Genomic DNA, 22,494 nt, shown 5'->3' with positions numbered 1-22,494 from the left:
AACTGCCACCGATCACGACCAACGAACACCCAGCACATCCAGTCACAAAAAGACAAGGGTCATCGAATCTGAAAGAAAAAAACATGAAAATAACGAAAACACACATCACTAAATTTGTAGCATCGAACCCTAAACTAAGAGACTCGACCAAATGCGAGAAGACGAAGACACAAACGTCAAGACTGAAGAACCAAAGATCAATAAACATACCAGGGGAGGGGGGGAAGCCAACACACGAAACACGAGGAAGGGGAGGGGAAAGCCCGACGATGAAACGTAATAGGGGATGGGGAAGGGAAGCCCGACAAACACAAAGGGGAAAGGAAAGGGGAAGGAAAGAACTTGTCGGCGGCCAATCCTCTGCACGAGTACCTGCAAGGCGGGCAGAGTATCACCAATTGACTCGAACACGGGGGAAGGGGTAGGAAAACCTAAACTAAGTACTGAAACAGGGGAGGGGGAAACACGAATCTAAGAAACATAAATCGGAAAATAAAACGAAAAGTAAGGAAGGCAAGCTCGTCGGCGACCATGTGCGAGGTCGACCACCAACGAGCTTGCTGGAGCGGCTGGTGTTTTTAAGATTTCTTCTATTTTTTGTGAGAAAGTTAATCAATGTATTACTCTTTCAAGATTTGAAGTTTTCTTCAGTCTTATACCTAATCCAACAGGATAAGTTAAGTAGGTAAACCTTTATTTTGTAATGGTTGAATACTTGGGTGGGTAGAGTTCTCAAGGATATCGCATACTGCCCAATAGCTTCTCATGTGAACTGTAAAAATTTATAACTTGATTAGTGATATAGATGTCGGGACTCTACTATTTATTTTTAGTTTACAACTAAAATTATGACTATGAGATAAAATATTCACGAATCAAACAAAATTTCAAATGACTATTTTTAAATAGCGTCAAAATTCTAAGTGCGCTAACTAAAAAAATAGAGGGCAAGTACAAAAGAAGTGGAGCGTAAAACTTAAATTTTATATTCAACCAAAAGTCTTAACAACAGCCAACAAGATTATTGGGCACGTGATGGTTGAATTTAAAATTACACGTCAAAGAGTTTATGGAGAAACAGTCCACGTTCTTATCACAATACAATTTCACAACTAGAATTTACTATTGTGATAAATTACTTAAAAACATACCAAATGGTTTATTTAATTCATATAATTTTAACATGTTCCTCCACTTAAACCTCCTGACAGAGGACCAACCATGACAACTTGCTGCAACAAGTATTTATTAACAAAATCTTCAACTTAAAGACTTAGTATAACTCCAACCTGTATTACTGTATAAACTCTAAAATCCATAAAATTTTGGGTCTCAGAACTTTTCTCTTTCAGACCAAAATATCACCATGCCATTCAACAAAACCAACTCAGTAAGATTCTCAAAACCCACATCAATTCTTCCCTACGAAACCCAAAACGTTAATGATCTTTACACTCTAGGTGAAAAACTAGGCCAAGGCCAATATGGAACCACATACTTATGCACAGAAAACTCCACAGGATCAAAATATGCCTGCAAATCAATACCCAAGAGGAAGCTTTTGTGTAGGGAAGATTGTGACGATGTCTGGAGAGAGATTCAGATAATGCACCACTTAGTTGAGCACCCGAATGTTGTAACCATTAAAGGTACTTATGAAGACTCAACTCATGTTCATTTAGTCATGGAGTTGTGTGAAGGTGGAGAACTCTTCGATAGAATTGTGGCGAAAGGACAATATAGTGAGAGAGAAGCCGCTAGGTTGATGAAGACCATCATTGGTGTTGTTGAAGCTTGCCATTCATTAGGGGTCATTCATAGAGATCTCAAGCCTGAAAACTTCTTGTTTGAGAGTACTGCAGAGGATTCTTCTCTAAAAGCCACCGATTTTGGCCTTTCTGTGTTTTATCAGCCAGGTGGGTGTCAAACTTACCTGCACTTTTCCTCCTTTCCTCTGTTTTTCTCTATTAACTGTTGCATATAACGATAGTTGCATTGAACATTACATATTTTACAATGAATTAAAGAAAAATATGGTATTCTAGTTTAGTTGCAAATATGCTATTTTCTGCGTTTGATTTTCAAATTAGTAGGGAGGAAAACATGTTTCTGAAATTGTAGTTTTACCAATTTTCTTTTCATTGGTTTGAAAATGGTATGCTTTGCAAAAAGGTGGAAAACAGTTCTCTCTAGGATGGAATTTTATTTCCTTTCTAAATGAAGGAATGCCACATTTTCCTCCCTATTTCCTACCTCTCTTTCTCTTCTCTCAACCACTCTCCCCTCCATTTTCAGTTTTCCTATAAAGGTGAAGACTAATTTATGATTGTGTTCTAATCCTCAGTCCCATCCAACCAAACACAGCCTTAAGAATGGCACAGATTTCCTTTTCTTTTCCTCTGTCATATAGAATGTGTTAGAAAAAAATGACTCTCATCTACTGGGTCCCTCCTATATCAACTATAGACATAGGAACCAAAAGCACTACAACAAAAAGTTTTAAACATATTTACATAAATTATTGCAAAATTATCCTATTATCTATCCGATGGATCAAATATATACTATAAAGTACGTTCTGTATAATGCAAATAAATTGAGAACAGAAAAACAAATAGTATAGATCAAGCTTAGGTTTTACTGAATTGTAAAGACATGTTCTCGAGGTTTCCAACTTCAAGGCACGTTCGTTCATTAAGGTACTAAACAAATAATAAAACCATAATACTGTCTTTCAGAAATCTGTGTACTGAAGAAATGGCAATGATGTCAGTTGGCATGGCAAGTTGAAACTAAGTTGCATTTATTTATGTAAAAGTTCTGTATTCACACTAACCAAATATCAGAATCTGTAATTATATTCATGAGAGAGAAAGAAAGAAAGTCTAAACAAATGTAACATATGAGAAAGAGAAACTGCAATTAAAGTAATATATTAATGATTTTAGACCAATCACCAGTAGGGTTAAAGAATCATTGTTGCTTCAGAATACTGTCCAACATCCTGTAAATGATTAATATCTGAAATTGCACTCTGTTTTGTATATAGGTGATACTTTCAGTGATGTGGTAGGGAGTCCTTTCTATGTTGCACCAGAAGTATTGTCCAAGCTTTATGGCCCAGAAGCTGATGTTTGGAGTGCAGGTGTTATCTTGTACATCTTACTTAGTGGAGTTCCACCTTTTTGGGCAGGTAAATAAAGGTGCCATACAATGGGTATCCATAGAATTTACATAGATGAGTTACCAATTCTGCAAAGTCTAAAATCTTGCATTATTGCAGCATCAGCAAGTTCCCCTACTTTGTGGTAGAATAATGTTGCTTTGGCAAAATTTTGTATGAAGACTGTCTCATAAGTCATAATAGCTTATTGTAAGACTGGGGTGATTTTCTTTTTGACAAGTAATTACCTTATGTGGGATGAGCTTTTAATGTCTCGTAATAAATTAGTGTGAAACGGTCTAACCTAAAGACTTGCCTAACTTATTTGTTGTATTTTCAGAAACCGATGCAGGAATATTTAGACAGATATTGAAAGGAAAGGTCAATTTTGAGACAAGACCATGGCCAAGCATCTCGGAAGGTGCAAAAGGTTTGATAAGGAAGATGCTTGAAAGAGATCCCAGACAAAGGCTCACAGCCTACCAAGTTCTCAGTAAGATCTCTCATTTGGCTTGCCCTGTCCTGTTTCTGATTTCTATACCTACAAGTTCTCAGTTGTTTATCATAAGGGAAACTGGGTAATAGTAGATGTTTTTACCAGGTCATCCATGGATTGTTGACGACTCAAATGTACCTGACAAGCCTCTCGATTCAGCTGTTCTATCACGCCTCAAGCACTTTTCAGCCATGAACAAGCTTAAGAAGATGGCCTGCCGGGTAATAATTCAATCTATTCTCTTAAGCATATCAAGATGCCCGTATTTTGTTACCCAGACTCGACCCCAAAAATCAAGCACCAGTTCTGATTTCAGGATTATAGTTACAGCTACTTTCAGGGATTCAATCTCTTTAACTTCAATTATTTCAAGTGTCATATCATAGATCACATAAATCACTGCCAAACAAGTCAAGCGTCGAATTTTACACTATAAACTCGTGTTCAAGGCCAAACTTTTGGCAAATTTTATCAATCACCTGAGAGCACCTAAAGAAGGCACACCCAGTGGTATCTGGGTGGCTCGTGCCATACAGGTTTTGCTAGGGTCTATAAATGTCCAGCATATGGAGTCCATTTTAAGCCATAAATATTTTTACCAGCTTTTGGTCAGCTTTGTTAAGAATAAGTTTCAGATTTGGGTGATAAATCACGTTTAAACCCCACTATTTTTGGATTAGTTTCTCCTAATTTAAACCTGCATGTGGATCCAAGTAACATGGATTTGAAAGAAAGTGTCCTAAAATTTAGGTTTTTTCACATTAAATGTTCTAGTGCAAGCACAATTTTATTTATTAAAAGGCTAAGCCACATATTTTGCAGGTCATAGCTGAAAAACTCTCTGAAGAAGAAATTGGTGGATTGAAGGAGCTATTCAAAAAAATAGACAAAGACAATAGTGGAGCCATAACATTTGATGAACTAAAACACGGCCTACGACGTGTTGACTCAAAGATAAGGGAATCTGAAATTGAGGATCTCATGCATGCAGTAAGAAATTATCTTAATAAGAAAACATAAAAACATTTCTCATCATTATTCATTAATGGCTTCTAAGTGAGAGATGGATTACCTGTTGGCACTTGGCAGGCAGATGTTGACGAAAATGGGACCATAGACTATGGAGAATTTGTTGCTGCCACGCTGCACCTAAACAAATTGGAGAGAGAGGAGAACCTGGCATCTGCATTCGCATATTTTGACAAAGATAGCAGTGGTTATATAACCATCGAGGAGCTCCAGCAAGCATGCAAAGAACTTGGACTCAGTGATCATCACCTGGAGGAAATGATTACGGAAATTGATCAAGATAATGTAAGCTCTTTTAAATTGATGACCATTTATCAACATAATTATAATAAAGGCATTGTTCTTTTCACCTTGGAAACATAACTTTCAGGGCCAATTAATCATATATATACTTTAAGGTGATAACATATTCAAAGAAAAAGATAACCAAAGCAGTCAAGTTCATTTCACCACAAAATCAGATATAGAAAAGTAATGGTGTTTCAGGTGAAAAGAACAAAGCCTAAGATATACAGTATCGCAAATTGATAGTATGATTGGGTGGCTCAAATTTCTGAGTGACTGTCCTAATATGAGCATGATGTTTATCCAGGATGGCCAAATAGATTATGGAGAATTTGTTGCAATGATGAGAATGGGCAATGGTGGAGGTGGGAGGAGAACGATGAGAAGCATTATAAACTGGGAAGATGCTGTCGACTTTCTTCAGGATTCATAGACTAGAAACTTAGCACCATTGAAATTTCACAGTTTCTCTTTATCGTTGCCAAACAAAATACTAACCATTGAATCTTTCAGTCTCCTGGAGATGCCGATTCCATTTTCAGTTTCTTTATATACCATTTTTTATTGTCAGTCCTGAATCTTATGCAATTCTGAAACCTGAAAGCATCCGAGTCACTGCAAAGCAGTAATAGTGTAATTTTCTGAACTTTGAACTACAGCGATTGCTCACTGCTTGGTACCAAATATATATTTCCTTTAAAAAATATAACTACTAAGAATAATTCAACCAGGATAGAAAATGAAAGTCAAACTTTTTCATATGCAAATATATGTGCATCATCAATCTTGTACATCAAGAACACACAAGGGGATCATAACATTAAACAATTTTAAGGTACTATACATATTTGTTATTCCTTCTGGCAATAGAAGATGTATGTGAAAGAAATAGTACAATGAGAAGGTAACTTCCAAATGCAATCCTACAGTTTGCTAGATACTGGAAGGTACTTGGTGTGCCGCCCCTGAGCTATGATCTTCCCACTTCCTTTCTTCCTTAACTCTACACTGACGACAGCAATCGATTTCCCAACACGTAGAGCCTTGGCTTCAATTTCAATCTCCTCCTGTATAAATCAAAATTGTCGTTTCATGTCTTAGTAAAACTACCACTAAGATCATGCTGCTCTAGTCCTCTTTAACAACCTCTCCCCCTTCCCCACCCCGTCATCAAACAAAAATAAAAAAGGATTTAAGATTCATTGTGTCAAAAATTGTAACTAGATAACAGACTGATGAAATTCTTATGAGCCAAAAGTAATAAACAACTCCATAGTCCATTCCCTTTTCACCTGAATTTTTCGAATGATATCTAAATTTTACAGAAAGTCTGAAACTATCGGAAATCCTCTGAATTAACCAAAACATTCCTGACCTTGTAATTTTTTTTATTTAGGGAAACTTGTGATATTACTTTGACTAAACTCATTCAGACCTTTTTTTTCAATCTACCTTCCAGCTTCCAGATATAGCGAAAAGAATGTGAGAACATCAAGTACAATCATAGCCAAATGAAGATAAGAAGCATCATTAACATAAGGAAACGTAATAGACAACGCTGCCGTGTTACAAACACTTTTCTTTGGTTACCAATCATAGAGAGAAAGGTAAGGTTAGGGCAGGACGAAGAAGATATGGTGGGGAGGAAAGAGGGCGATCGTATATTTCTTCAAAATCTTTCCAATGTTAGAACAATTCGGTTTATTAATAGGGAATAGTTAAACCCCTCCTGATTCCCTTCTCTCCCATGTTACATCAAAACAAGGGAAAACGAATCCCACCCTTTCCCATCACTCTCTTCGCTTACAAATTCCCCAATCCAAACACATATTTACACTTTGCTTAGACGGCATTCATGGAGGGAAAGGGAAAGGAGAAGAGAGAAAGACTCAGCTCCTATTATCCTTCCAAATGTTACCAGGTATTGAGGAATTCGATTCATTATAGGGTAAAGGAAAATGTATCCCTCCAGTTCTTTTCTGTTCCTTTCTTTATGTCATACCAAAACAAGTGAAAACTAATCTCTCACTTTCCCTTACCTCCCTTCCCGTCCAAATCGACCTATCCGAACATAGTATGCAACATTACAAAATTCTATCTACAAAAACCGGATCCAGTTCAGCTAATCATATCCCAACAATCTCAAGTAAAATCTTTCTCTGCAACTAAAATTACAAACCAGTCTCAACCAGCCACATTTTCACTGTACTCTCATCTTCATACTAGCAAATAAAATCACTAATGCGCTCATTCACAAAATCACAACTGAACAATACACATTCAAAACTATCAACTCCTCTTAAAATAAAAATAAAAACTTCAACAAGACTACTACTTCCTTCGTTCCAAATTAAATGCAACAAATGCACTCTTACACATCCAGAGGCATTATTTTGACCACAAATATTTATAATTACCTATAACAAAAATTATAAAAATTACATTTTATAAAAGTACGTCACGAGAGAAAACTTACATCGACAAGTAGTGAAAAAGTGCAACATAAACTCTGAGAAAAAGATGAGAGAGAAACAAGTAGAGAGAGAAAGAGAAAAGAAAGAAGAAAAAAGCCCCAATTCCAAGTTTGAAAACCCTAGCCATAAACAAAATCCCCAATTCAATTTTGAGAAATCTTCTATCATCAAGCATGGTAAATTGCTTTTAGCTATCATTTCTAATCTCCTGTTAGCCATTCTAATTGCATTTTCCAAAAAATTCTGCCCAAGAAAAGCCATTAGTCAGGGAAAAAAAATTTCTCATGATGAAGATGCGATTTGTCGAAAAAAAATTTCAGTTTATGAGAGTTATTCCCATCCTCTCTTGTTTATTCAATTCCGAGCTTCCTCATTATTCTTGGGATTCAGAGTTCAATCATTTGATTGGATTAAAGGATTCATCTTCCTTCCATTCAAATTTAAAGGTTTCGTTGTCATGGCTAGGGTTTTTCGGGGTAATCGGTTTTGGGTTCCTCTTTCACTGATTGGTGTGGGTCTTTATGTAATGTTTTTGGTGCTGATTTTCTCGATTCCAGCTGAAGGGTTGATGTCTTTTGTCGCACCCAAGCCTCCTGGCTGTCGGGTTTTATTTCATATGGTCTTCAGGTGGTTCTGCCACCGTGTGGCTGCTCCTATGGTGGTGTGTGCTAGAAGCTTCATTGAAATCATCCAGTCTTCATCATTTAGGTGTAGATGCTGTGATTTCCAGCATTTTCAACTGGCTACTTCTCATGGTGAACTCAGTGAGTTCAAAGGGTTTTCTCTTTCCCATAAAGCATCCTATTTAGTTCAGTTAAATCAGGTAGGTTCATGTAATGTGAACCCCAAGGTATGGTTTTATTTACCTCCTTTAGGAAAGATTTCATTACGAAATTCATGGTTAGTATTTGGTGACATGTTCATCTTCTGTCCAAGTAGCAGGATGCTTTATATTCTTTGTTTGCTTTTGAGAATTTCAATTCATTATGGTTTCATAAGCTTGATAGCTATGAAGGAATTTCTATTCATTCACATGGCTACAATTATTGTCTTCTTCTGGCTTCTCTTATGGGTTGTATGCTCTGTTTTCGGATGTTGTTTAAAGGCATACTCCATAGCTAAGTTTGGTTTAGCTCTCAACTTTTCTCAGCTTGTTTTGGCCACCTCTAATTTTGGAGTGCCTGCTCTCTATTTATCTATTTTAGTAATCTTTAAGCTAGTTAGGAGAAATAGTTGGATTGGATTTTGTTGGTTGCTTCTCAGAACATTTTACTATAATCAAATCTCCGATTTAGGCTACAGAAGCTATTGGATTGGAATTTTTCACTCCATTCTAGGCTATAGAAGCTATTGGAATGGAGAAAAATATTGTTGTCATTGTGTGCCAATAGTAGGCCTTGCCTCTTTTGATCATAAGAGCTTTGTTAAAGAAAAATGCTCAATCTCTTTACAAGCTATTATTCATTTGCTGATGAATATATTCAGTTTGGCTGCCATTCATTATGTGATGCTGGTTACATATGACCAACCTTTTTTTCAGAAGATTCAATGGATGTGTTCCACTCTAAGAAACATTGTTAAGGATTTTGTTATCAATGCTCATATTAGTGAATGGTTGTGCCACATTCGTAAAGTAAGTATTATTAATTCCTTAGCCTTTGCTAGTCAACTAGGTTTGTGTGATTTATTAAATAAGCATGATTGCTGGTTTTGGAACATAAAGAGGGGTGAAAAAAGAACTCTTTGGTTGATATTCGAGATTTTTGTAATAGTAATTCCATTAAGGTCTTCATGATTTGTGAAGTTAAGTCCCAAGCCCCCCTCCCTTATTACAGCAAATCAATGTGGCTTTCAATATGTAGATTTCGTGCCCACCTTAGGCCTAGCAGGTGGGCTTTGGTTATTTTGGAAGGATTGTAATCAGTCTCCCTTTAATTTAGTAGTCATTCATAAAGCTACTCGGTTTATTGCTAGTAATATTACTCTCCTAAATGAAAATATTTCCTTTATAATCATCTTTATTTATGCCCCTCCCAAAAGCCAACATAAAGCTGATTTTTGGGAAGAGATCTTTGAGTATGTGAATTCGTTAACTTCTCCTTTGTGATTCTTGGGGATTTTAATGAAATTAGCTGTGAACAGGACAAATTAGGAGGAGCTCCTTTAACTCCAATAGGCTCAACGTTATGAAAAATGTTTTAACTCAGATACCTGTGTTGAGCTTCCCTTTATGGGATCTAGATATACTTGGAGAAAAAAAAGAGCAGGCCCAAACAATATTCTAGAACGCATTGATAAAGGGTTAGCTAGTCAACTTTGGCTTAATCACTTCCCTCAAGCAATTCTAAAACATCATCCTTTCACTTCATCAGATCATTGTCAAGTAACACTTGATTTATCTAAGAATAAAACCTTGAAAGCTCCCCCTTTTCGTTTTGAGAAAATGTGGTGTCACCGAAAAGATTATGACACTCTTGTCAAAAAGACTTGGTGTACTCGTTTTAATGGCTCTCATATGTTCAATCTTGTGAAGAAATGTAAACTACTAAAGGTCAAATCAAAGAAATGGAATATTCCCAGTTTGGTAATGTTTTTAGACAATAGAATTGTTGATTCTAAACTAGCAGAAATTCAATCTAATCTCTTAGTCCATCCCTTGTGCTCTTCACTCAAGTCACAACAAAATCGGTTTCTTATTAAAAGAGAAAAATTATTATCTTATAGTCATGATTTTTGGAAACAAAAAAGCAAGACTAATTATCTCCGTCTTGGGGATGCAAACACAAGTTATTATCATACTCATGCTACCATTAGGCGAAATAAGAATCAAATTAAAAACTTTACTACAGAGACGGATCAAGCTATCTCTTCTCCAGCTATTATTTCTAGTGAAATTACAAAGGAATTTTGCAAAAGATTTATTTCAAATCCAAATTGTGGATTTGATGAAGGTGTTGACTTTAATCTTCTTTCTCCTATAATCTCTGATGAAGATAATGCCTATCTTATAGCAGTAGTCTCCGCTGAAGAAATTAAAGAAGCTGTTTTTGATCTAGCTCCGGACAAATCCCCTGGTCCTGACGGTTTCCCTCCTTTTTTCTTTCAGAAATATTGGACTCTAGTGGGTAATTCTGTCATTAGAGCGGTTAAAGCCTTTTTTCATTCAGAAATATATTGAAGGAAATAAACCACACATTTCTTGCTCTTATTCCTAAAATAGATAATCCGTCCAGTTCAAATCATTTTAGACCTATAAGTTTGTGTTCAACAATTTATAAGGTGATTTCAAAAGTTATAACTAATAGACTTAAATCTGTGTTAGGAAAAATTATTCACCCTCTGCAAGGGGCCTTTGTTCCAGAACGTCTTATTCAAGACAATATTCTAATTGCTCATGAGGTCTTCCACTCTTTTAGTAAAAAATCTGGATCTGAGGGGTGGATTGCAATCAAACTCGATATGGAAAAGCTTATGATAGATTAGAATGGGACTATATTTTAGTCACTCTAAAGAAGTTGGGATTCTGCTCTCAATGGGTTGCTTGGATTCGGTGTTGCATCACAACTCCCTCCTTTTCAGTTTTAGTCAATGGCATTCCCGGTGATCGGTTTACCCCGTCCAGAGGAATCCGTCAAGGTGATCCGCTCTCACCTTATCTTTTCATTATATGTGCTGAACTTCTTGCTAGGCAACTGTCAGGTAATGATCACGAGATAAATTAATTGGTGTTCCTATAGGTAAATCTGGTGTTCGTATCCCTTTTCTTACCTTTGCTGATGACACTATGATTTTTGCGCGAGCCTCTGATAATAGTTGTTCTGCTATTAAGCTAATTCTTGATAAATATTGTTCTATGTCTGGCCAGCTTGTTAATTTTCATAAATCTGCCTTTCAATGTTCTCCGAATGTTTCTGTTGAGACTAAAGCTAATTTTGCTTCGCTACTTGGAATGGCTGAATCAAACAATTTAGGGGAGTATTTGGGTTGCCCAATTATAGATTCTCGAGTTACAAACGAAACTTTTGGGAAAGTTTGCACTAAGGTTGTCAATCAGTTACCTAAGTGGAAAGCCAACTCTCTTTCCCAAGCTGGTAGAACGGTTCTTATTCAAGCGAATTTGGCTACTAAAGCCAATTATCAAATGCAAAGTTTTTATTTACCAAAGACTATTCTTTCGAATTTAGACAAGTCTTATAGGAATTTCTTCTGGAATAAAGATCATTTGAATAAAGCTGCTAATTTAATTGGATGGGATAAAATTTGTCTTCCGAAACAATTTGGGGGGTTGGGTATAAGAAAAGCTGAAGTCAATAATATAGCCCTTCAAATGAAGTTGCTTTGGAAAATTCTCAAACATTCAAAATCTTTGGGTTAGTCTAGTTAAAAAAAAGTATAGTAAATCTAGTGATATCCTCTCTCATAATGTTTCTCCAGTAGCTTCTTGGCAATGGAGAAAGCTTATGTCCCTCAGGCCTTTGTTTAAAAAGGGTCTAAGATGGCAGGTTGGAAATGGTAAAGACATTAGATTTTGGGAGGATAATTGGGTTTTTCAATATCCCATTAGTATGGTGGTTAGTCCTCTCTCAGGATCAGAAGGTGCTACAGTTAGTGAGTTTATTAATGAGTTGGGGGGGTGGGATTGTTCCAAGCTTGAAACTGTATTTCCGTCACATATTGTGGCCAGGATCTCTTCTATTTTTTTGCCGTCATCTCCTCAGCCAGACTCTCTTTTTTGGGGGTTGACGGCGGATGGAGAATACTCCGTTAAGTCTGGTTCCCTTTTAGCCCAAGGAGCTTTTAATCCAAATTTTGAGAAGGTAGAATATGCTTGGATTTGGAAGCTTCATGTCCCTCCGAAAATTTCAATGTTCCTTTGGAAAGCCTGTCATGATGGTCTTCCTACTAAGGATAGACTTGAAAAATGCAAAGTTTATGTTCCTCAGCAATGTGTTCTTTGTTGTAATTCTCAGGAGACTATGACTCACCTCTGTTTTGAGTGTCCATTTACGTTACAGGTATTCTCCTGCCTCCACGATAGTGCCTCTTGGCCCTCCCGTCCTGGTAATATTAATTTCTCTAGTTCCTTTTCTTTCCGTTGTTGGATTGAGGTCTGTCATTCTACTCTTTCTGATGATCACATAACTAAGTCTGCTTTTATTTGGTGGTTTATTTGGTTCACTAGAAACAAAGTTATCTTCAATGATGAGGGTTTTTCTCCTCGTCGTGTTAGTTTTATTATTAAGAACTTTTATGAGCAATGGTTGAAGACTGATATGGATGATGGAAATGATAATGTCGTTTCCACTTCTAGCATCAAAAGCCCTGATCAAGTTAGATAGATCGGGCCAAAATCTTATTTGGTCCCCCCTCCTCCTAATTACTGTAAGCTTAATTTTGATGGCTCTAAAATTAGAAATGGAATGCTTCCTTAGGTTTTGTTATTCGTAATAATTCTGGGAAGTCCTCCTAGCTGGTGCCAAGTCTTTGGGCCCAATATTTCTATTTTGCAAGCTGAAGCTTGGGCTCTTAGAGAAGGAGTTAAAGGAGCTATTTCGCTTGATATTTCTAATATTATTATTGAAGGAGACAACTTAGCTGTCATTAATTCTATGAAGAATTGTTGGCGTATTCCTTGGGAAATTTCTAATATTGTGATAGATGCAGGTGTGGCTACTAGGTGGTTTCAGGATTGTCAGTTCCGTCACTGCTATCGCGAAGCTAACAAGGCTGCTGACTTCATGGCTAGGAAAGCGCATGACCACCCCTCCCTACTATATTGGTTCCCCCCGTACTGTTTGGATTTTTCCCTCATCATCCGAAAGGATGTTTTAGGCTGGCCTCCAGATTAGGGGGTTAGCCTAAGTTTGTTCTCCTTATCAAAAAAAAAAAAAAAAAAAAAAAAAAAAAAGAAAAGTAGTGAAAAAGTGCATTTGTTGCATTTAATTCGGAAAAGAGGAAGTTATTCATTGACCTAAAAATTCCCCCCAAAATTCAAGAGCAGAAAAGAGAAAACATACATCGATAAGTGCAGCATCAAGGTAAGAGACGTTGATTTCAACAGAAACACCAGTAGATGGAGCTCCAACAGTGTAAATAACAGCGGATCCTACCAAATCCACCAACGACGCAATCGCACCACCGTGTAAAGTATTCGCAGTATTCTACAAACATATCACCCCCAAATTTCGTCGATAATTCGTAATCAGAGTAGTAAAACCCTAATTTTTATGAATTAATACAGTGAATTTGATCATAATAAAATTGAGGAGAGAGAACGAACCAGGAGACGAGGAGGGACTTTGAAGGAACAGAGTACGCGACCAGGTTCGATGATTTCAGGATGAAGGCCATGAATGATGAAAGAATCGAAGAATCTAAAAGGAAGATTGTGGATTTTTGTAGGTTCGTCTTCTTTGCCTGGTTTTTCCAAGTACTTTTTTACTGTTTCGAACTCCATTTTTTTCCAGTCTCTCTCCTCAACTCTCTTCCCCTCGTCTCTGTCTGTCCGCGTGGAAGTTGGAGATTTGTGTTGCAATACCCAGAATTAGAAGGCCAAAATCTTGAGGAGGAGGAGATAGTGGGTTTGCCCACTAATAAGGTTAATATTGTAATTTTAACATTTTTACATATGTAGTTAGGAGTTGGTTTAACATAAATATTGGTTTCAAATACAAATACGGGTTGATTTAACAATAATAAGGATTTCAATTTCAAAGATCCAAACGGGCAAAATCAATTGTACCTTTTTGGAAAAAAGTTGAACAGGACACGCAAATTAATGTAACTTTTTGTTTTATGGCAAAGAGATATCACATGTTTAATTTTTGACAAAAAGTATGTTTCAATCTTTTTTACATACACAAATAAGGGTTGGTGTAACAATACGGTTATTTCACCAAATACCCCAGACAAAAAAAATTATTTACCAAATACCCCAGCTTTTTTCAAAATTCACCAGATACCCCTAACTTTTAAAAATATTCACTAGATACCCCAAATTTGTAAAAAAATGACAAATAATGCCCTTAATGACTAACAGCGGTTAACTCTAATTAACCCTAAAAAACTTTAATTAACCTAAAAACCCTAAAAACCTAACTAACCCTAACCCCCCCTCTCTCCCCTAAACCACCACCCCCCCCCCCACCCCAGCCCCACCAGCTACCAGCTCCCCCCTCCCCCTCCCTCAGTCGCAGCCGCCGCCCCTCCCCCTCCCCCTCCCTCGCTCGCAGTCGCGCCTCCCCATCCCCACCACCCCCAACCAGAATCCCCCCTCCTCCCCCAACCCCTTCGAATTCCAATCCCCGCAACCCCTCTATCGGTCGCTACCCCTTCGAAGCTGTGCACGAGGGACGGGGAGGTGGAAGGACGCGAAGAGGAGGAGAAGGCGCATGGAGGAGGTGCGAGAGGGGAGGCCGGCGAGAGTGAGGGAGATGGAGGGGATGCGCGAGGGACGGGGAAGGCCGGCGAGAGTGAGGCACGAGGGAAGCAAGGGGAGGCACGAGGGAAGGAGGGCTGGGGAGGCGCGAGGGAAGGGGGGCTGGGGAGGCGCGAGCGAGGCGAGCAAGGGAGGGGGGATGCCGGAAAGGGGCCTGCGGGGGTTGCCGGGGAGGGGAAGGGGAGGGGTGGGGCTGGAGTTGGGTGGTGGGGCTCGGGTTGGGTGGTGGGTCTAGGGTTTGCGGGTAGGGTTGGGGTTGGGTTAGAGAGAGTTTAGGGTTTAATTAGGTTAATTAGGTTTAATTAGATTAATTATATTGACTTAGGGCTAATTAGGTTGACTTATGGCAAACTTGTAAATAAAAGCTAACGGAGCACTAACGTCCGTTAATAGTAAGGGTATCTGGTGGATTTTGTTAAAAGTCAGGGGTATATGGTGAATTTTGAAAAAAGGTGGGGTATTTGGTGAATAAATTTTTTTGTCAGGGGCATTTGGTGAAAAAACCGTTAACAATAACATGGGTTTCAAACACACGAACAGGGGTTGATACAACAATAACATGGATTTCAAATATACAAACATGTATGGGTTCTTATCAATAACCAAATGCACTTTTTGGAGAAAAGGTTAAACGGGACACGCAAATCAATGCAACTTTTTGCTTTATGACAAAGATCACATGTTACTTTTTGGCAAAAAGTAGCTTTTTTTATATTTGTGTTTTAACAAATAGGTAAGTTTTTAAAATTAAAAAAAAAACTTGTTAGTGTTTTTATCATAACTCAAATGTATGTGTACGCACAAATATACTTTATGTGTTTATTTTTTAAACAATTTTCATTTTTAGCAGTATAAGCTAGTTCTTGTTCCGGGTGATACCCCCAGATTATTCACTAATGTGCATTTAAAGTTTTCAAAATAGAAATAATATATTGTCTTTAAATAATTTTTTCCCTCACAAATACCAACATGAGTATTGTAGGCTGTAGCATAGTTAGTTAGTCTACTCGGTAAAATATACGAACGGTTGAGTCAAATTTTATTTTCTTTCCTCTTTCTTTAGTGTTTGTGCAAAAAGGCATTTGTTACAAGAAGAACATTAGTACTCCCTTTTTTTTTATCATTCTCACTTTCCTATGCATTTGTTCCGATGCACTTTTTTAAACTTAAATATACTTTTATTATATATATATTAGTAAAAATTATAACAATTAAATAGACCCACTAAACTAGACCATCCATCTCCAACTAAGTCCAAAGCTCATGGCCTCTCCAAAAACTTGTCATAGTAGGTCCAATTTAAAAAAATACCTATAAGAAGGTTTTAGGGTATGTACCTAAATACAATCAATCCCAACTTCAACACCAATCCAATGCTTAACTAGCAACTCAGATCAATCATAATCACCAATTACCCACGATCTTCAATGCAAATGACAAAATCAAAATGGAAAATAATGATAACAAATTAATTAGATATAACTACAATTAATTAAAGTGAAATTGTAAACCTTAAAATTTTCAATTTCGAAATTGAAACAGAGTCTAAATGAATAACGCGGTGCACCAAAAATATCATAGAACGGTCCAAAAAAAACACCACATGAGCTATCCTTTTTAGGTTAATTGAATTAAATTTAATTCCTAAAACATATAAAAGTTTTCGCCTTTAACAACAAGAACACATAATTTCAATCCATTTGTAAGATATAAAAATCATATAACTATGTAAGATATAAAAAGAAACAAAATTGACAAAATAAATTGATCCTCTAACACGATTTATATGGACTTAATTACCCAAAAAAAGTAAAAACAAATAACTCACCATCCATAAACCATCTGCCATCGGAGGAAATATATGATTTATTTAGTGGAAATTAAAGGTTGAGATATGTGATCATTTTAACTTCCACACTGCATAGTGAGAGGTAAGTTCCAAAAAGTCGGTATTATATAGCAACACGAAATCAGATGGTTGTTAATTCGGGTGTTGTTATTTATTCGAACATGAGTATCCTACTATTGTGGTCTGTGGAACTTAGGCTTTGTTCCCGTTGGACTTGTTTTCACATCGTATTTCATATTAAAAAAAATTAGTAAATTAAAAGTAAGTTCAGGTAAGTTTTAAGTTTTGATAAGTTTAGTTAAGTTCTAAATACTTTATAATATAAACTTTAAAAATTTCCACTAACAATATGTTCAAACAAGTTTAAATAATATATTGTAAATCCAGATAAGTTCAAAATCAAAATAAGTTAAATAGTATACACACGTATATATAAGTTGTTAATATTTCTTATAAGATAACTTCATTTAATTTGTGTCGTGACTTGAAATTTTTCTTGAAATCAAGTGTCAAAGCAAGAACTTAACGGAACTTATCATAACTTATATTTAGTGTATACAAATTTATTTAAATTTATTTGAACTTATTGAATATTTTACTGTACCTAGTTTTACTTAGGAGTCCGTCATTTTGTTTTCTTTCTGATCTCTACCTCACTCCTCTCCAAAACTTACCTAGGAGTCCATAATTTTAAAAATGTCACAATTAATTTGAAACGGAGAAAGTATTAAAATAAATATTTAAGTTGAAAAGAACATATATATCCTACAAACAATAGGAACTAAGAACCTACAAGCTGATGCATACAAATTCTAGAGTAATTTCAAGCGGATTGATTATTCAATAACATAAGAATGTTGTACTTATAAGATTATTCAATAGGGATTTGTTCTCTTCAATTCATTTTTCCAGAACTTATCTCATTTAATCTTAATTCTTTCTAATATTCCAAACAATTTAAACCTATTTTATTTAATTATTCAACTTTTTCAAATTACTCACTACATTTTATAACTTTTACTTATCCATAATCTAAATATAAGTTGAACTGTGTCTACAAACTGTTGGAGATGATGTGCACAGATTTGGTCCCTTCAAAATAACTAAAAAAGTTAAGCACAGAGGAAGTTGGTGTTGCACAAGAACTACACACATGTGATTTGATTTGCAACTCTGCACATGCATTTGTACTACTACTCCCTCTATTTGAAAATGATTGGCCCATTAATTTCCTCCTTTACAATTACTCGATGCTCATCCATACATAAACCATATACTTTCCCATGTAAACTAACCACAAAAACAACCAATATAAAATCCCATCTTCATCCTTGAAGTTCTAATTAACCAAAAGAAGATTAGGAAAAAATAACATTCTTGTTTAATTTATTCTTATTACTAGTACATAGTAAAAACGTATCGTACAATGTCATAAAATTAGGTTATGTCGAGGAGTATAATTCTAAAAATAGAAACAAAAGTTAATCATACCATAATATACATATGACAATGGTTTTTCCATCGTATTATTCACTGCTCGATCATAACTACTTAAAACGGAAGAATTTTCATCTACTTTATTAGGTAAATACATCATTCTCACTAAAACAAAATTACCCCGACAATCATAAATATTTTCTTCGAAAATTCATCGGATTGTATAAACAAAACATCCAAAAAGTACATCAAATCCAACTAACAAACTCTACTCATGAAAAATTTCCAAAGATCTCCTATGATAAATCACTTCAAAACATACCATATATCTTTACCTTGAAATCTTGGTTTTGAAAGCTTTTAACTGAGCTGATTTCCTAATTGACACAAGTCTTTTCAACAACTTCCCTATAACCAACATTTTTGTACTACTACTACTATTACTATTACTTGATTTCCTATCCATTTTAGCAACTTCCATAACACCCATATTATCTTCACCACTAATACTTTTTCTATCTTTAATCTCCTCTTGATTAAAATGATTTTCCCACAAATAATCCATGCTTTCTTCAACCTTAAACTCATTATTGCTTTGAAAACTCATGCTCCTATCAATCTCTGATCTTCTACTAGGCAAAATCTCATCACACATGCTACGAACTTCCCTACGATCATAATAATGATCATAATCTTCATTTTCAGCTTCTTGGCCGCCATCTTCGTCGTAATAATCTTCTTGATAATGGTGGTAAACTCTCGACGAAATCCGCCATAAGGATGAAGATGATGCTGAAGAAGATGATAACATGAAGCTTGATAATGGGTTAGAATTAATAACAGGAAAACTAAATTCTTCAGTGTTAGTACTACTACTACTAATAGTTTTATTGGTTTCTTTTGGGTATGAAAACATGTTCATTTTTCTAGTATGTAAGATAAGTAATTTAGATGGGTATTTTGAGGATTTTGCTTGAGAGAATTTATGGAGTTTTGAACGTAAAATTTATAGCTATGAAATGAGGGGATTAAATTAAGCTTTGTTAGCGCCGAATTGGTCGGAGAGAGTATGAAAAAGAAAGCAATTATACTAGTATATGTCTATATATTTTTTTTTGGGATTCATTGGGGACCCGCTAGTAAGAAGAAGGACCTTACTGTACCAGCACTTCGCACAGGTCAGTCAGCCCAATTACACAGGTGACATGTCAACGCTTGAGAGTGGGGAGATATAAAGGAATCCCTACTCCCAAGCATAAGTAAGTAGTGGGGTTCGAACTTGTGACTTGATTTCCCACCACTTCCACCAAACAAGCTTGATACTAGTATATGTCTATATGATAACGAACAAAAGTTGTTTGAGTGGTATAAATTTGTGGGTGTAGGTATAAATTCTGAAAGGTACATATAACTTCTAGTTGGTCTTGGGAGTTAATGCTTTCTACAAATAAACTTGTACAGTTGCAGATTTGTCCTTTGATGTGTTCCTGATAAGATAAATGAATAACGTGAATTTCAGGACAGAGTATACTTTCTTCTAGTTATCATAACACATATTTATTATGGAAGATATTCTATGCAACAGTTGCATGCACTTTTCTTGTCAACGTAGGATACAAATATACAATTCTCTCGCCATTGCTGAAAAATGAGTGAGATTTTGGTGTGTACAGTATATGTTGATCATAATATGCTCATAATCACTATTTTAGTAAAGCGAACAAAGTCACAGGCTTTGAGCCATACTTACTTACATGGTGTACCGTGTATTGGTGCATCTTATTATATACTTCCTCTCTTTCAAAATAGTTGCACCGTTTGCTTTTTCACGTTTGCTAAGACGCTTTTTTGAACGTTAGTATATCTAATTGAGTATTAATAAAAATTATAAAAAGTTGATATTTAAAATCCTTGTATTGAGACGAATTTAACAAGATCACACTTGGCTATGTTTTTTCTTATATAATGATGATAAAAGACTTGTCAAAGTTGGTTCATGAATAGTTATTACCGAATGTCAAATGATGCAACTATTTTGAAACGAGGAAGTATAGTCCATTATTTTATGATGATTCTTGTATATATGTAGATCTATCCATTTTTTTATTTTTTTTATTGGGAAATTAAGTCAGCCCAAGAGCTAACCCCTACCAAGGCTACTAGCCTTGTAGGAACTACCAACACATTGGCTGGTAAAGCATGCAAAACATGCTAAGAAAATACCTCAACATTGGGTAAGGATCGAACCCCTGACCTCAAGGATCAGAGGGGAGTGTTCTACCACATGAGTTAGCTCCTCATCCTTTATGTAGATCTATCCATGAACCTTGTATATATGTAGGTTCTTTAAGCGAATATTTTATTTTTATTTTGGCAACTAAGTGAATCTTTTATACTTCCAATAATAGCTTGGTTTTTACTACCTAATAAGGGAATATTGACTGATGAACAATCATGTTAAGGGTAGGGAAAATTAACAGGTTAGTATGGTATTAGGGCCAATAAATGGGTTGTAGTTCTCTAAATCCAAACCTAACTCATTTATATAAACGAGTTGGAAAACTCAACATTGATCCAACCTAGTTATTAAATGAGTTACTTGTTTAACCCATCTAATCACTATTATTACTTGAATTAAATGAATTACTTAAAATAAATACTAGATTAACAAAACAACTAAGAAAAAGATGCTTGCTTATACTAAGATCTTTTTTTAGAGATCTTTGTACTTTTGAAAAAAAATCACACAAAATAATACATTTAGACATTCTAAATAAGTGAGGCAAACGAGTCAAGAACAAGTTGGTTTCGGGTTGAAAATTCCAGTTTCTAACATTAACTTAACTTATATAACTAAATGGGTTGATTGGGCCAATCTATTTAATGAAACAGGTTGAAAATTTCAATTCTAATCCGCTGTTTTCAAGTTATATTCAGATCGAATTGTCAAATTAAATACTAAGTTTTTCTGTCCTAATTAAACGTAACAAAAAAGAGTTTGTCTTGTAAGAGACCGCCTAATTTTAAATTAAAATTAGGAAATGGTAAGCCCAATATCAAAAAGAGAATAAGTCTAATGATGACTAGGTTAATGTCTTTCGATGACTAATTTAATCTATTTAATAATTAGATCGTTATATTTTAAGTTTCAACTATTTTCGTACTATTATCTACAAGGTGCCCTGGAAAATTTCCTAGCCTCACTAGTCTTTTTCCGCAATAAATAGTATAGATTAAAAAAAGTTACTCTAATTGAAAGGCAAATAGTAATACGTGGGCATCTTAACTCCTCTACTTTAGAGATTTGGCCATGGTCCCCTTCAATAAGACACTCCATGTCTACAACATGTACCTTAGGAAAAAATTAACGAGGTTACAAGTTCAAGACTTTTCATTAAATGGACGTGAAATGCATTAAAATTGAAAGGCAAAGTTCACGAGATAATACGTAACTTTGACTAATTGACTTGATTCTTGAAAGCTTCAATTTAACACAAAATTCATGATTTTTGTTGACTAATTTCACTTTCATGGTAGCTAGCTAGTAAAGGTACGGTCTTCATCACTGATTACACGAGGATTGTAGAAAGAAAATTGTCAAAATAGCAGGAATTTTTGCTTTTTCATGGAATTTTTCTGAAGTTTGCTAGCACTGGTGGAGATTGGTTTCACTTTCATTTATTTCTACGTTCTGTTGACAATTGAGTGCTCAAGGTGGCAAAAGGTAGCATTTCTTGTACTTGTTACACCTCATAGATGAGCATCCAAGGATTTGAGGAATTTCATATGTTAAGTGTTGACTTTGTTTATTATTTAAGCTTGTTAGAATGTCTTGTATGTATCGCTTTTGATGACAAGTCAATTAATATAGGAGTCTGAGACTAAGTGTGTAAATCGAGAGGGTTTTTATATATGAACTTGAAATCTTATATTGACTCAACAACTTAATGAGCAACTTGGCATATTTTTTTATAATATTTATACAATTTTTTCACCAAATACTCTCGAGTTTTCACGAAATTCACCGGGTATTCTCACACTTTTGAAAATACACTTGGTACCCCTCAGTTTCAACATAATACACCCAAATGCTCTCATGACTAACGACGTTAATCGCCGTTAATCATTCACTCTGAATATTTGATTTAAACCCTATTTAACCTTAATTCTAACCTTAAACACTAACCTAACCCCTAAACCTAAACCCTAACCCTCCCCCACCCCACCAGCTACCCCCATCCCCCACCCTGCCGCAGCTCCCCCACCCATGTTGACTTCCGCATCCCACCCCACCAATTTCCGCAGCCCACAATAGGTGGTTGA

At 35.7% G+C, this 22,494-nt stretch overlaps 2 protein-coding genes across 5 annotated transcripts; one reads left to right on the top strand and one right to left on the bottom strand.

The window, feature by feature from the left end:
* The first annotated feature begins 796 nt into the window (after positions 1-796).
* Positions 797-5,543, top strand: LOC104890465 (calcium-dependent protein kinase SK5). Its single transcript, XM_010675971.4, has 7 exons — positions 797-1,916; positions 3,050-3,193; positions 3,504-3,656; positions 3,765-3,880; positions 4,482-4,649; positions 4,749-4,973; positions 5,281-5,543. Exons 1-7 carry the CDS (start codon positions 1,367-1,369, stop codon positions 5,404-5,406), a joined length of 1,482 nt encoding a protein of 493 aa, XP_010674273.1. The 5' UTR covers positions 797-1,366; the 3' UTR covers positions 5,407-5,543.
* LOC104890464 (uncharacterized) lies at positions 4,728-14,010 on the bottom strand. Of its 4 annotated transcripts, none has more exons than XM_048643471.2 (5): positions 13,728-14,010; positions 13,465-13,608; positions 5,901-6,040; positions 5,472-5,588; positions 4,728-4,937 (listed from the first exon to the last, which is right to left on the bottom strand). In XM_048643471.2, exons 1-4 carry the CDS (start codon positions 13,902-13,904, stop codon positions 5,483-5,485), a joined length of 567 nt encoding a protein of 188 aa, XP_048499428.1. In that variant the 5' UTR covers positions 13,905-14,010; the 3' UTR covers positions 4,728-4,937; positions 5,472-5,482. The 4 variants fall into 4 exon arrangements, with proteins under 4 accessions (XP_048499428.1, XP_048499429.1, XP_010674272.1 ...); XM_048643472.2 differs by having other exon boundaries at positions 5,472-5,570; XM_010675970.4 differs by lacking the exon at positions 5,472-5,588 and having other exon boundaries at positions 5,869-6,040; positions 13,728-14,007.
* Between the last annotated feature and the right edge of the window lie 8,484 nt (positions 14,011-22,494).

This window comes from Beta vulgaris, chromosome 4, assembly GCF_026745355.1.
Source record: "Beta vulgaris subsp. vulgaris cultivar EL10 chromosome 4, EL10.2, whole genome shotgun sequence".
Lineage (NCBI taxonomy): Eukaryota > Viridiplantae > Streptophyta > Magnoliopsida > Caryophyllales > Amaranthaceae > Beta > Beta vulgaris.
Note: the sequence above shows the minus strand (reverse complement) of the source record. Positions and strands in the feature narration are given on the sequence as shown.